Genomic DNA, 15,964 nt, shown 5'->3' with positions numbered 1-15,964 from the left:
GCAGACCGGTGGATTCATTTATTTACCACGTATTTGATATTAACCTCTGTCTCAGTTTCTGCAACTGCAAGATGGAACGAAGTGTATCTGCATAAATTTGTCAGAATTAAGCAATTCATCTAAAGAAGTCTGGCATATAGTAAGCGCCCAGAAAATATCAGGTGCTGCTGTCTTCCTATTTTATTACCAGGCGCGGTTCCAGTCCTTTGGTGAGACGGTGATGATAGAAAAACACAGAGCTCAAGTGTCCGCGGCCCTCTCTGAGATGCGATGACATAAACCCAAGAGCCCCGATGGTCTCACAGAGAGACAGGCTCTCTAACTAGCTAATAAAAACGCTTGTAGCCAGGCCTTTTCCGAGACCCTTGCTGTTCTCCCAGGAATCCGGCCACAGGCATCTGGTGGGCGGCAGGCGGGCTGGGAGAAGGCAGAGGGGAGTAGAGGACCGGGTGGAGGCGGGTTGGGGGCGCGGCAGGAGGCGCGGCCTGAGGAAGAGCCCAGACGGGTCATGCAGACCAGGCTTCGCGGGAGCCTAGCGGGCCAGGGTAGGGGCGCGGCGGAGTGAGGGTTGGAGAGGGGGGGGCGGGGTGGGGCGGGGCCGGGGGCAGGCGGGGAAGGAGGGCAGTGCTGGCAGCTTAGAGGCTGAGAGCCGCCGGGACCTTCGCTGGATCAGACCGCGGAAGAGCGAGCCGAGGTCGCCGCCATGCTCGCGGCGGTGGGCTCCCTGGCGGCTGCTTTCTGGACCGTTCTCCGTCCCCGCACTGTCCTGTTGGGGGCCGTCGCCTTTCTCTTCTTTGCTGATTTCCTCAAAAGGCGGCGCCCGAAGAACTACCCGCCGGGACCCCCGCGCCTGCCCTTCGTAGGCAACTTCTTCCATCTGGACTTTGAGAAGGGGCACCTGTCGCTTCAGAGGGTAGGAGTGGGCGAAGGTGCCAGGGCCGCGTCCTGACCCTGATCTGCAGGACAAGGGCCATTCCGGGTACCGAGGGCGGGAGGCTGGGGCGGGGGTGTGTGGGCTCTGAGGCTAAAGCGGGCACCCGGGTAGCTTTGAGCCTCGCTCTCCTCACCAGCAACCAGCATGATTCCACTTCTAGGGATGAAATTTTGTTAACTGTTTACTATTTAAGTGTGCCAGACACGATATGTTCTTTAAGTCATTTAATTGTGTGTCTTGTTACATATTATTGGGACATTGTATTTATACTATAATCACTTTGTATTTTTAATATTATTTTCCTTGGGGGGGAAAAATCCGGTACTTTTCCTCTCAGAGGCTCCGTTTCCCATGTGTGAAATGGTGATACTTCTACCTAAATCCTCACCACTTTTCAAATGAATTGCTCCCATCCCCACAAGGACTGAGCCCCTCACATTCAGCCTCCTCGCCCTGCAATCCACTCTCACTAAAGTAATCATTTTAAAATGTCACTCCTCTGCTTAGGCTTTCTCAAGGCTTCTTGCTGCTTCCCAGCTTTCAGACTCCTTAGGGAGCCACTTGGAAATCTTGCTGTAACCTCTTTCCACTTCTTTATAATCATCTTCCATCAGGGCTGCCTAACTGTGGCCACTCTGAATTCCTTAGAATTCCCTCCAACAGCCAGCACTTTCTCAAGCATTTTCAGCTGCTTCCCTGCCTCTCAGCACAGGTACCTTGCTGACAGACAACACTGTGATAGGTGGGTGTGAACATTAAATAAAACAGTGAATGGTCAATATTAATACAGCTTATTGTAGGTGCCCAACAAATAATAGTTCCCGTTTCCCTAGAAATGCCTGGAGCACTTTAAACACAAGCCTATAATACAAACTCAGATTCCGATGGAGAAGGTTTTTATCACTTTCTGGGAGAAACACACATTTGGTACAGGATTAGTCTACAGAATTTTAAAACTAGGCTCCTAAACCTGTACCCTTCTTTAATGAATGTGTTGTTTAATTTCCAATATTGGGAGATTTTCCTGTTTTCTTTCTGTTAGTGATTTCCAGTTGGAGTACATTATGGTTAGAGGTCATATTTTGCATAATTTCAATTTTTAAAAAATATGTTATGGTTGGTTTTATGACCAAAGATACAGCACCATGCATACTTGAAAAAAATGTGAATTCTGCCGTTGTTGGGTGGAGTGTTCTATATTGTATGTCAATTAGATATAATTAAATGACTGCGTTCTTTAGTTCTTCTGAACCCTTGTTGACTTCTTGTCTACTGATTCTATCAGTTACTAGGAGAGGGTTGTCGAAGTCTTCAACTATAATTACTTGTTTTTCTATGTCTCTAGTCAGTTCTGGTAGTTTTCATTTTGCAGCTCTTTTAGATGGTGTATACACATTAAAATTGTCATGTCATCTTGGTGAATTTGCTCTTTATTATGTAATGTCCCTCTTTATCTCTGGTAATTTTCTTTGCCTGAATTTTACTTCATCTGATATAATATAGCCACACCAGTTCTCTTCTGATTAGTATTTGCAGAATATATGCTTCTTTATTCTTTTACTTTTATTCTACTTATACCATTGTATTTGAAATGAATTTCTTGTAGATAACATATAGGTGGGTAATTTTTTTCATTCTGCCAATATCAGACATTTGATTGGTGAATTTAGATCATTTATATTTAATGTAATTATTGATTTGTTAAAACAAAAGTCTGCTAATTTATTATTTGTTTCCTATTTTTCACTTTGTTTTTTACTCCTCTGTTTCTCCTTTCCTGTCTTCCTGTGGGTCACTTGAACATTTTTTGAGAATTCCATTTTAATTTATCTATAGTGTTTTTGAGTATATCTCTTTGTATTGTTTTTAAGTGCTTGCTGTCAAGATTACATGCTGTGAGTACATAACTTATTGCAATAAGTATCAACAGTTTACCACTTTAGGTGGAATACAGACACCTTAAAACTCTTTAAGTCCTTTTACCTTCCCCTACTTTATAATATATAATTTGTCTTAAATATTACCTCTACAGACATTGAGAACCACCTCAGACAGTATTATAATTTTTCTTTTAACTGTCAAACATGATTTGTTAAATTCAAGAAGAGAAGATTAGTCTACAGTATTTACCCATTTATTTACCCTTTCTGTTGCTCTTTCTTTCCTAACTGAAGAACTTTCTTTAGCTATTCTTTTAGAACTGGTCTGCTGGCAAAAAAATTCTCTTAGCTTTCCTTCATCTAAGAATGTTTTATTTCACCTTCTTTTCTGAAGTATATTATCACTGGATATAGAATTCTAGGTTGACAGTTTCTTTTATTAAACCCTTGAAAATGTTGTGCTACTTCTTTCTGGCCTTTCTAGTTCCTGTTGAGAAATCTGCTGTAATTTGAATTGTTGTTCCCCATGAGTAATGAGTTGTTTTCCTCTGCATGCTTTCAAGAAGTTTTCTTTGTTTTTATTGGTTTCAGAGATTTGATTGTATGTCTTGGTGTTGAATTCTTTGGATTTATTGGGTTCACTCACAACTTCTTGAATCTGTAGGTTTTTCTAGTACCAAATTTGAGAAGTTTTCAGCCATTATTTCTTCAAATATTTTTTCAAGTCCATGTTTTTTTCCTTTCCTTCTGGTACTCTTTGGCACTGATTGCACAACTGACAGATCTTTTGTTATTGTAATATCAGTCCCTGAAGCTCAGTTGTTTTATCTTTTCTCAATCTATTTTCTCTGTGTTGTTCAGATTGGATACTTTCTATTGATGTCTTCAATTTCACTGATTATCCTGTCATTACCACCCTGCTACTGAGTTGCTCTATTGAGTTTTTTGTTTACATTATTGTATTTTTCAGTTCTAAAATTTCTCTTTGGTTCTTATATATATTTTCTAGTTCTTTGTTAAGATTTTCTGTTTAAAATTTTTTTTGAGAGTATAATTGTTTATCAAAACATTTTCAATAGCTGTTTTAAAATCTTTATCCTATAATTCCAACATCTTTATCATCTCAGTATTAGTTTCAACTCATTCAATTTGAGATTTCTTTGGTTCTTGGTAACATGAGTAATTTTGGACTATATTCTGGACATTTGGTGTATTTTGTTATGTGACTCTGGACTCTATGTAAATCTTTTATTTTAGCAGATAGTCAATCTGTTGATATTCAGAATGTTCACTTTTGTGGATTGTGGTTCAAATGTCAATTTAGGTGATAAAGTCTTTGCAATACTATACTGGTCTACCCCACTTATGTGTTGTCCACCCCCATAGGACTCCAACCCACATTCTCATCAGTGCAGGCTGGAGAGAATGAGGATGGGGACAAAAGATTGGGGCCCCTCTGAGTAGGGTAGCCTCTTTCTTACTGGGAGTGGGGGGAAGTCAGTGATCTAACCATATCATCTCCATGGGATACAGGTGCCTCCTTATTTCTGTGGAGTGGTAGAAATCAGAATTTTGCCCACTGACTACTTCAAGGAGTCTCTTTACTGCTGTTCAGGGGTGATAGTCACAATTCAGCTCATAGAATCAGCAGGGAAGGGGCACCGCCTTATTGCAAAGGTAGGATGAAGGCAAGTTTCCGTGCATCTTCTTCACAGCTCATAGAATCAGCAGGGAAGGGGCACCGCCTTATTGCAAAGGTAGGATGAAGGCAAGTTTCCATGCATCTTCTTCACTGCTGTAGCCCCTCATTAGGATGTGGGAGGGTCACATCTCTTATGGTATTTGTCTCCAGAAAAGGAAGGTAGAAAGGTTGAAATGTTCTGTCCTGGTGGACCACCCTTTATCTGGTCCTTTGACTACAGAGAACAGGGTTTTATTGGTGTTACTTTTTGTATGTGTCAGTATCATGATGATGAGGAGGAGTAAAATGAGATGCTTTTACTCACTCTTGTCTGGAATCAGAAACTTTGTCTGTGCCCTTGTTTTACCATTAAGATAGATATGACTAAAGAGGTTACATGATTTGCCTCATGTCATAAAACTGGCCAGGGATGAAACTGAGGCTAGGGTCTTATCTCTGGCCCAAAGATTTTTCACCAGAAGTGTTAAATTTTATTTTATATAGGTTTGCAATGAAATATTTTTGGCTGTAAAAAAAATGGAGTTAAATGGTGTGATTTAGTTGTAATTAAATTTACATCCCAGCAATTTGGAAACATTAAGTACCTATCATTAACTACCTATCATTGCCTATTTATCTATCTTTACTTACCTATCTATCATTACCTATCAGCTATAACATTAAACAAGGACTTGGACGCAGGACTATTTGACTCATATACCTATTCTCTGACTTATGCTACCTGACTTTTCAAGATGTAGTTAGAGGATAATTGACTTATCCAGGGGTTCATTTATCCAATAGACATTTATGAAATGCTTATTATATGACAGGCACAGTACAAGACAGTGTATGCTGAAATGTGTGTATAAACTTTTGGTAACCAAATGAGATATCATGAGGTGGGATCACTGTGAATGGGAAGCCCTGGGGATAACCTCTGTAGAATGTTGAAATAAATTTGGCTGAACTGGAAAGAAATGTTAGGCAAATGGTTATATGGAGTAAAGTGGACAGGAGGTTTTTAAATGGGAGGAAGTGACATGAGCTAAAACAAAGTGAGAGGGCCGTGAAGAAACTGGCCTATTTGTATGGCATGATGGGAACCATGAACCATTCTTGTTTTTCCCCTTTTTTTCTAAACTTCCTCTACCACAGCTATATGTGCATGTATTTAAATAAGAGAAAATCTTATTGGACTAAAGTGGGAGAATGGTAGATAAGGTGGATAAATGTATTATGAGGATATACATTAAGCTGCTTGTAATAAAAAGGCCCCAAAATACAGTGGTGTAAAAAAAGAGTGAAATTTATTTCTGTCTCAGAAGTGAGTTCAGATGTAGGCAGGAAGACCAGGGTAGGAAGGCTGCTTTGTAACACAAGGTCATCCAGAAACCCCAGTTCCTTCTATCATGTTGCTCTCGTCCTACAACATCTTCATGTATGAGTTCCAGTCCATGGAAAGGGGAAAGGAGCAGGTGGTGAGAAGCAACTTTCCTTTAAGGACATGACCCAGAAGATGCACACATCACCACTACTTACGTCCCATTGGCCACACCTGGAGAAGCTGAGAAATGTGGTTTTGATTGGAAAGTCATGTGGCCAGCTAATATTTAGGGAGCTTCATCACTCAGAAGGAGAGAGAGAGAATATCTTCATGCTTTCAGTTAAGGATGAGACATACAGAGAGAGTTAGGAAGAGCCCAAATTTATGACCACCAGCTAGGCACTTAATCTCTGTGCTTCTTTTTCTGAAAACAAAGAATACATTGTAGGGTTATTATAAGAATCAAACAAGTTCATGAATATCAGTTTACTGCCAGGGTGCCTAGCACATAGTTGATGCTTCTTTCTATATCTACCACCCTCCTCCTTTCTTCAAAAATTTATAGTAACAAACTCAAGGAAAAGCCAGTTGAGGTTGCATACCTTGTCTGGCCTGATTGCTGCATTAATGCGCTGCATTAATCCACTCTCTGGCCACTTCCCCTCCATTCCTTTGTCCAGATCTAACCAGAGTCCTTTTGCTAAAATATACTCCCAAATATATCAATAACAATAAATAATTTTATTATTTATTTTAGTATTATGGTTACTTATCACCACCATCCCAACGATGGGAATTAGTAATATCCCCCATTTTATAGATTTGGAAACTGGGACACAGAGAAGTTAAATAACTTGACCAAAAATCACATAGAAAGTGAAAGCAGAAGCTGGATATAAATGGATTTGTATGACTTCAAAAATCCAAGTTCTTAAGCACTCACTGCCCTTACCTCTCCTATTCAGTTTTCTAGTTGCAAACAAAACAAGATCCAAAATATTTCACTTGACATTTGTATATCCTTGGTCTAGCTCACGTTACCTTGCCAGGCTTGTTTCCCCTCTCTGTACACAAATGAGAAGGTATTTTTTTCCCAGAAACCTATCCTAGCCTTTGGTGTCCTTATGTGCTTCCTGCTTTCCCCCATTTAATAATTTATTGTACAGAATGGTAATAATAAGAACTGGTTACTTATCTGTATGCTCCATTAGACTGGGGGCATCTTAAGATTAAGGACCTGTACCTCCAGCACCCAGCCTTGACCAACCACAGGGTTAGTGCTCTCTAATGAACCTGTACTGCCGTCAGAAAACAGAGCTCACTTGTTCCTGAAAGCCCACATTTTCCTGTCTTTGCATTGGTGTATGCTATTCCCACAGCCTAAAATCTTTGCCTTCACAACACATATCCTTTTGCAGGTACCCACACCTTCATTTACAATCTGGCCCAAATATCAGCTCCTCTTAGAAGCTTTCTCCCGTACCTGGAGTGGAATTCTTCTCTTCTTTCAATAGCGTCATGCCCCTTGCTTCAGCATTATAACATATATCATCTTCCACTGTGCGTTAGTTTTTTTCTGTAGTCAGCCTTCCCCGAGAGGCTTTGACACTTCAGGAAAACACCATAGCATATTGATCTCTGTATTGCCCTCACATATAACATAGCAATGTCAGAAGGTGCCTGACAACTGAATTTGATTTCCACAGGCTGTTCCCAGAAACCTAGCATAACCCCAAGAACTACCAGTGAGAGCAGTATTCTTAGCAGGAGTTCAGAGACCCCAGGGGACTGGTGAACTGCATCTATGCATAAATGTATTCATGTGTACAGGGTTTTGCTTTACCAGATCCATGACATACTAGATTTTTGAAGGATTTTATGACTTAAAAAGTGTAAGAAGTGTTATGAAACTTTATTCCCTATGTCCTTAGGTTTCTTTTTGGTGCTTTATTGGATAGAAACGCTTTGTAACTATAAAAGCAATACAAATGCATTGAGTGACATATTTTAAAATACAGTTTAGCAAGTGAGAGAGAATCTTAGCTCCTTGAGCACAGAGCTCAGTGCTGGTGAGTGTTCAGAGGAACAGACCCTCTCACCTACTGCTAGTGGGAATAAGAATTGATACACTCTTCCTTTTTTCCTTTTTATGTTTTCCTGTCTTTGTTCTGTTGGCTTTTGAGTTTAAGAACTTAAATTAAGTAGAATCTTCCTCAACTTTATATCTCATGGTTCAGTCTCTTGTCTCACTAACTCACCACTTCTAATTTTTTTTATTCTAAACATTTATTTTGCTCTACTTTATTATTTAAGTGCTTCATCTTACATTTGGAATACTTATCGTTCATATGAAATTTCCTGTAACCTATTACTTTTATTTGCCTTTTATAGCTACTGTGCTATTCCTTTTCTCTTGATCTTTCTATTTTCATTTCTGATTTTAAGCCTGTTTTAGCCTCTTGAACCACCTTTTTTTTAATTGAAGCATAGTTGATTTACAATGCTATGTTAATTTCTACTGTACAGCAAAGTGATTCAGTTATACATATATACAGATTCTTTGTTATATTATTTTCCATTATGGTTTATCACAGGATATTGAATATTGTTCCCTGTGCTATACAGTAGGACCTTGTTGTCTATGCATCCTATTCATAATAGCTTGCATCTGCTAACCCCAAACTCCCATACCATCCCTCTCCCACACCCTGCCTTAGCAACATGTCTGTTCTCTATGTCCGTGAGTCTGTTTCTGTTTCGTAGATAAGTTCGTTGTGTCAATAGTGTCATATTTTAGATTCCACAAGTAATATCATATGGTATTTGTCATTCTCTTTCTGACTTACTTCACTTAGTACGATAATCTCTAGTTCCATCCATGTTGCCACAAATGGCATTATTTCATTCTTTTTATGGCTAATACTCCATAGTACATATGCACCATATCTTCTTTATCCATTCATCTGTTGGTGGACATTTAGGTTGTTTCCATGTCTTGGCAATTGTGAATAGAGCTGCTATGAACATAGGGGTACGTGCATCTTTCTGAATTATAGTTTCGTCCAGGTATATGCCCAGGAGTGGGATTGTTGGGTCATATGGCAACACTATTTTTAGTTTTTTTGAGGAACCTCCATACTGTTTTCCATAGTGGCTGTACCTTCTTACATCCCCACCAATAGTGTAGGAGGCTGAACAACCTTATTTTTAACCTCTTTTTTTTCCCTTACACTGTCTTTTTCTTAAGAACTTGTTTGTTTTTGTACATCGAAATGTATTCTCTACCTTACAAAGTCTTCTCAGATGACACTGGGACTTACATTTACCTCCAAGTAAAGCCATTGGCACAGTGACTGGCATGGTTACTTAAGAATTGGTAGACATCACCACCGTTGATACCAGGGCTGCAGGAGGTCCTTTGATGTATCCATGTTTACGCAGTTGATCATGCCATAAAAATGTTTGATGTAGCTCTGTCGGACTAGAAATATACGTGGGCAGAGAGTTGGTAAGAGGTGAAACTCTGTAGAAGTTCATTTCAGTAAACACTGCTGGAGTGCCAAGTCCCCTCCAAGAGCAAGCTGAGATTCCAGGTCGTATACATTGTCGGTTAGGAGTCCTTTAGCTTGACCTGAGATTTTCAGCCATTCCAAAAATATTTTTACTGTACATTCTGAAATAGTCAAGAAATCCTTTCTGTAAAACCTAAGAAGTTCGTCCAGGCATTCAGCGTGAGGAAATAAAAAGTCTTGATTTATATAGACCCATTCCTGCCATTTGTTAGAACAGGATGTGCACTTTTAGAGGCAGACTAGACGAAGATGGAATCTTGGCTCTGCTCTTTCTAACAAGACAGACTTACTATGCTAGTGATGAACAAACATGGATGGAAGACTGTAGACCAACAAAACAATGGAAGGATGGAGTTCAGGCTTGGTCTTTAATATGGGAGCAGGGTGGTGGAATGAGACTAAATCAATAGTATTTGCTCTGAAGGGGTGACACAGTCCAGGGAGCTTGAGGCGACATGGGAGAGCATAAGTGCATGGCAGCTGGGGAGGTGGGGCCACAGATACCTGGAGGAAATGAGCACTTCTGTTTGATACCACAGCCTTAGTAAGACACAGCCCTGCAGTCTGCAGGAATGGGCAGGTCTACTTAGATTCCTCTCTTGAGTAAGCATGTCAGGGAAGACTTTGATTTATGACCCTTGACTGCGGTCCAAGCCGTATTTGCACATACCTGAACATTTGTGTACACTCCTGACACACCCACACACTCTTCCATTCTCTCTGTCTCACTCTTCTTCTCACAGCTCCCTCACCCTCATTCTCACATTCATTCTGTCACTTCCACTAAACTCTAAAGTCCAAGCACCATCTCAGGTTCATGGCTTTGTTCTTAACTCTTACATAATGCTTGGCAAATTTCACCAACACCCAATAGCTTTGTCACCTTGGCTAAGTTACTTCTGCTAGGACTCATTTTTCTTACTGAAAGACAAGGAAAATCATTACTACCATAGGGTAGTTGTGAGGTTAATGAAATAAAATGTGAAAGGTGCTTATCATGGCACCCAGTAGACGTGATTGTCTGTGACCACCAGCTCCTGTCTCTCGCACATCATCCCTGTGCTCTTGTCCTGTCTGTCACATGAGCAAGTGCTTCCATATCCCTTTGCACACAGAGCCCATTCATTCCCCAGAGGCTCGAGTGGCTGTCTGCCAGGTACCAGGGAACAAAGTGCCTTTCACATCACTGCTCTCATTCTTCTTCACAGAACACTTTGAGGGAAGAATAATTTTCTCCTTTTATAGCTGAGGCTCCAAACAAGTGAGGCGACTTTCCCTGGAGCTCACAGCTAGTCAACCATAGAGTTAAGATTTGCACATGGCTCCAGAACTAGTGTGCTCTTCTCCATACCCGGTCCCAGCCCTATAATGAATTTTCTGTCACCTAGAACATGTTGAGGAAGGGGACATTCTCTCCTGGTTAAACAGATATGATTTACTAAGAAGTCCATGTTCACTAAACATATCTCAGCCTTCTCTGGTGAGTCACATGTATGAGTTCTCTCCCTTCACTAGATTTTAAGATGCTTGCAGCTAAAGACCTTGTTTATTTTGTTAAATCTTTAGGCCTTATTCTCAGGACTAAGGGTGGATACTCACTCAATTCGAGGAAGTTGAACATATGAATGAATGTTTATAAGGAATGTCTATGTCCTGTAGTGGATTCAGCCCAAGTCTAGTGGAGAGGAGGAGAAATGGAAACAGGTAGAAACATCCCCATCAGACCATCAGACCTAAGTGCACACACAGGTGTGCACACAGACACTCCCTGCCCCCATCCAAGCTCCCACAGCTACACAAACCCTCTGGTCCTGGACACACAGACATGTGCATATTCTGTGACTATTTTACTATCTTTCAGTTTGTGAAGAAATATGGGAACCTTTTTAGCCTGGAATTCGGTGACTTGCCTTCAGTTGTTATAACTGGATTGCCCTTAATCAAAGAAGTCCTTGTCCACCAGGAGCAAAAGTTTGTGAACCGCCCTATAACCCCTATTCGAGAACGTGTTTTTAAGAAAAATGGTAAGTTTCTTGACTAATATAAGATGTGTGCGTTTGATATTCTTGTAGTCTGTGAAAGGTAGCTTTGTGACTGTAATTCTCCAACACTCCCAGGGACCAGGCCCATCATAAAATTCCTGCCCCTAAAGGAAGCTGAGTGGGGCTTCCCTGGTGGCGTAGTGGTTGAGAGTCCGCCTGCCGATGCAGGGGACGCGGGTTCGTGCCCCAGTCCAGGAGGATCCCACGTGCTGCGGAGCGTCTGGGCCCGTGGGCCGTGGCTGCTGGCCCTGCGCGTCCGGAACCTGTGCTCCGCGGCGGGAGAGGCCACGGCAGTGAGAGGCCCGCGTACCGCAAAAAAAAAAAAAGAAAAAAAAATAGTATTTAAAAGAAGCTGAGTGGCCACATTTCCCTGTTACAGACACCTGGCAGGGTTAGCCCTAATGTCAGGGATTTGAGAGAAGCTGCATCACCTGCATGAACTCACTCTGGCAGCTCTAATTAGTAAGTATTCACATCACTCAGTGATGTGATGTGTTTTTTGAGAAAGGCAATGCGTTCTCGCTCTCTCTTTCTGCTGTCCCATTCAGGTCTCTTCCCTAGGAAAATGGACGTGGATCTGCTTCCTCCTGCTGATGATGTAATCCCTTCTTGCCTCTAGTTCCTTATGCTCTATTATTAAGGCTGTGCCCCACAAGGTATCTTAACCCTTCCATCTATATTAGAAGACTTTGGCATGAACACTTAAAATGATCATTAAATAAACGAACACATTTAAAAATCTAAATGAAAAACTCAGATTTATTCTTCTACCAAAGCACCATATTTTTCAGGTGCTTCTCAATTCCTCTTTGAAATATTTCATCCATTAACTCTACATCCATTCACTCTATTTATTATCAGCCATGTGAAGCCCAGTGCTAGGCACCAGTGCCAGAGCAGTGAGGAGAATGACAAAATCCTGTTCTCTGTAACTTACATTCCATTCATGAAAACAATATCAATTACTCTAATAATTTCAGGCCTTAACTGGCATGAAGATAAGAGCAGGGTGCACTTCTTAGGTGTATCTAATCTAATTCAGAGACTCAGGAAAAGCTAATGTAAGTAAATGACAAGTGTGAAGAAGCAATCAGTCAGAGGGAATAGAGTATGAAAAGTCTCTGAGGTGGGAAGAACGACAGTGAACTGAGGAATTGAAAGGCGGCCAGTGTGGGAAGCACAGGGATTAAACAGAGATAATTAAAGGGAGATGAAGGTGCTGAGTTTGGCCAGGAGTAGTTCATGCATCTCCTTGTTAAGGATGTTGCTTTTTATTCCTAATAATAGTGAAAGCTCTTGAACGGTTTCAGTAGAGAAAGGAATCATCGTACTTACATGGTACATTTTAAAGACTTCTTTAGGCTGCAATGTCAAGAATGGAATAAAGGGAGCAAGAGACTGTTGCAGCATTTTAGGTTAGAGAAGGTGGTGGCTTGAACTAGGGAGATGGCAAGAAATGACAGTACAGTAGGTTAGACCAGGAGAGTGGCCGTGAAGATATATGGATTTAAGATATTCAGGTGGCAAATCCAATAAGACATGATGACCTAGACAGAGAGAGAATGAGGTATTGAGGTAGATACCCAAATGGGTAGGTAAAGGAAAGGAGGAATATTTGGAGGAGGGCAAGGTGTTGGCTGGCCTGGGTGGGGAGTTGTATATGGAGCAATCATGAATTCAGTTGTAGAAATCCTGAGTTTGAAATGCCTTTAAATCAGCAGAGTCAAGCAGACACTTGTATGTATGTCTGGAGCTGAGGGACAGAAAGAGCTAATGAGATTTTCCCAAAAATGGAGCATAGATAAGGGGAGAAGTGGCTTGCAGAACTTGAATGGAGAACTAGATCATTTTGAAATATAATAGAAGATGAATTAACAAAAGATATGGTAAGTTCTCTGCAGTCAGAGAATTAGGAGGAAAATTGGAGAGTGTCACGTCCTGGGAAAAGAGAGAAGAAAGAAGTGTCTCATGCTGCTGACACATCAAGATGACGTTGAAAAGGATCCTGAACTGGACAGCAGGGAAGGCCATGTCCTTGAGGTGGTAGAGGCCAAAGGCAGATATTAGAAGGAGTTGAAGAGTGCTCTGGAAGTGAAAAAATGAAAGAAGTGTGGCCTCACATGTATTGTGAAATAAATGATCATCTATTGAACGCGCCAAGGTGTTTTTTTTTTTCTTCCCTTTGCCTGTGTTGTTCTTTCTGCATAGATTTTTCACTCTTCCATGCTCTTGAATGATTCATTTATTTATTTATTTATTTTTGCGGTACGCAGGCCTCTCACTGTTGCAGCCTCTCCCGTTGCAGAGCACAGGCTCCGGACGCGCAGGCTCAGCGGCCATGGCTCACGGGCCTAGCCGCTCCGCGACATGTGGGATCTTCCCGGACCGGGGCACGAACCCGCGTCCCCTGCATCGGCAGGCGGACTCTCAACCACTGCGCCACTAGGGAAGCCCCTGATTCATTTATTTTTTAAGGTCCAGCTTAGACAGGACGTCTCCTAAAGGCCTTGCCTCCTTATGAGTATGGATTTTTGTCTAATCCCTAAGTGCATTCTTAGTATGTTGCATAACATAAATACTTACAGTTACTTATGTGACAAGTAATCACAACATGGGCTTTGGAGTTAGGCAGAACTGAATTTGAATGCCTGTTCAGCTGCTTACTAACTCTGAGACCTTGCGGAGTTTCCTTTTATCCCTTGTGCCTCAGTTTCCTTATCAACAAAATTGTTGGGAGGGTTGGCAGTTATGATAGGACCTACCTCAGAGAGGTTCTGTGAGTGCTAAATTACACAATGCATTAAAAATGTTTAAGTGTCCGGCATTAGAAGCAGTCAGTAAATGCTAGCCACTATATCTATTGCTTTGGGATTATTTCTCTGAATAGTTTTCAAGTGCCTTAATGCCTTTCTCCTTCCTTCCATCTGATGCATTACCCCCATGGCTCTTATTGGCTTTCTTTTCATAATGTTGGCTTTCTTTTTCCCAGGCTTGATCATGTCCATAGGCCAGGTGTGGAAGGAACAAAGAAGGTTTGCCCTGACAACACTGAAGAGCTTTGGTTTAGGAAGGAAGAGCTTAGAGGAGCGCATTCAGGAAGAGACCCACTTCCTCATCCAGGCAATAGGAGAGGAGGATGGTGAGTGTATCATAGGACAGGTGCAGGGAACTGTGGCTCATGATTAATAAGAGTCTACGTGCCTGTCCTGCACCCAGCACTATGTAGGGCACTGAGGGGATAACAGTGAACAGCTAACCATGACCTGCCCTCATGGAGCTCAAGAATTAAGAATAAGATGGGTATTAAACTTATTATTGTTTTTTGTTTTTGTTTTTTTTTGTGGTACGCGGGCCTCTCACTGTTGTGGCCTCTCCCATTGTGGAGCACAGGCTCCGGACGCGCAGGCTCAGCGGCCACGGCTCACAGGCCCAGCCGCTCCGCGGCATGTGGGATCTTCCTGGACCGGGGCACAAACCCGCGTCCCCCGCATCAGCAGGCAGACTCTCAACCACTGCACCACCAGGGAAGCCCTTATTATTGGTTTTAAATCCTGGTCATCAGTTTGACTTCCCAGGCATTGACTGAATGCTTGCTGTATGTTAGACCCTGTGTAGGTTGCTGGGGCCACAGTCTCAGAGGTGGTTCTGTAGTCAGTATGTCATATGTCATGTAGAGTAGACTCTCAGGGAAAGAGAAGGAAACCAATCTGAAGGATCCCTCGCTTCTTCTGCCTCTAGGACAGCCTTTCGACCCTCACTTCAAAATCAACAATGCAGTTTCCAATATTATTTGCTCCATCACATTTGGGGAGCGCTTTGACTACGAGGACACTCAGTTCCAGGAGCTGCTGAGGCTGCTGGATGAGGTCACATATCTCGAGACATCAATGTGGTGCCAGGTGAGGCAGTCCTCACTTCCTATCTTGGATAAGGATATTGGGCTGATGTCGGACACAGATGAGCTCTTCCTTTTTTTTTTTTAAGCTAACATATAACCTTTTAAAATTTACTTTAACACAAACATGTTTGTAGTCAATCTGTTGAATTTAGTATTTTACATCATATTGTTAAATATTGACTATAGACAAAGAACGTTTCTAACATTTGTGTAAGGTAAAAAACTACATGAAGTGCGCCTACGGACCTATGTTCTTTTCTTTACAAAGCACAATATTGCCATCACCTTTGTGTCTCTCCTCTCCATGTCCCTCCCTAGCCCTCCGTGTCCATCCTCCCTCAGAAGTACTGTTCTTTGCCTGACTCTCCCTTGGCACATTGTTTTCAGATTCATATGTTAGTTGCACTTTTAAAAAAATATCTGCTTACTTTTCTATTTTATGAATATGCCCATTTGTTATTCTGTTCCCTATTAATAAACACTTGGGGGACTTCCAGTTTGGGGATCTGGAATGAACATTCTTGTCAATCCTTCATGTGGACACATCCACTCATTTCTCTTGCATTTACACCTGTAAAAACTACTTAAAGTTTTCCCAGGTGGTTGCACTACTTACATGTCCATCCACAC

At 41.6% G+C, this 15,964-nt stretch overlaps 1 protein-coding gene across 5 annotated transcripts in view; it reads left to right on the top strand.

The window, feature by feature from the left end:
- The first annotated feature begins 622 nt into the window (after positions 1-622).
- The window catches only part of CYP2J2 (cytochrome P450 family 2 subfamily J member 2), a 31,584-nt gene continuing 16,242 nt past the window's right edge, over positions 623-15,964 (top strand). For 2 of the 5 annotated variants that reach the window (XM_067726347.1, XM_067726346.1), the window contains exons 1-4: positions 623-913; positions 11,256-11,418; positions 14,426-14,575; positions 15,175-15,335. In XM_067726347.1, the coding sequence (XP_067582448.1) occupies positions 704-913; positions 11,256-11,418; positions 14,426-14,575; positions 15,175-15,335 (684 nt within the window). In that variant the 5' untranslated portion in view covers positions 623-703. The remainder of the gene's footprint in view (positions 914-11,255; positions 11,419-14,425; positions 14,576-15,174; positions 15,336-15,964) is intronic. The other 3 variants (XM_067726345.1, XM_067726343.1, XM_067726344.1) reach the window with 2 other exon arrangements.

Source organism: Pseudorca crassidens, chromosome 2 (genome assembly GCF_039906515.1).
Source record: "Pseudorca crassidens isolate mPseCra1 chromosome 2, mPseCra1.hap1, whole genome shotgun sequence".
Classification (NCBI taxonomy): Eukaryota; Metazoa; Chordata; class Mammalia; order Artiodactyla; family Delphinidae; genus Pseudorca; species Pseudorca crassidens.
The sequence above is the reverse complement of the archived record's forward strand: the minus strand, read 5'-3'. Positions and strand labels throughout refer to the sequence as shown.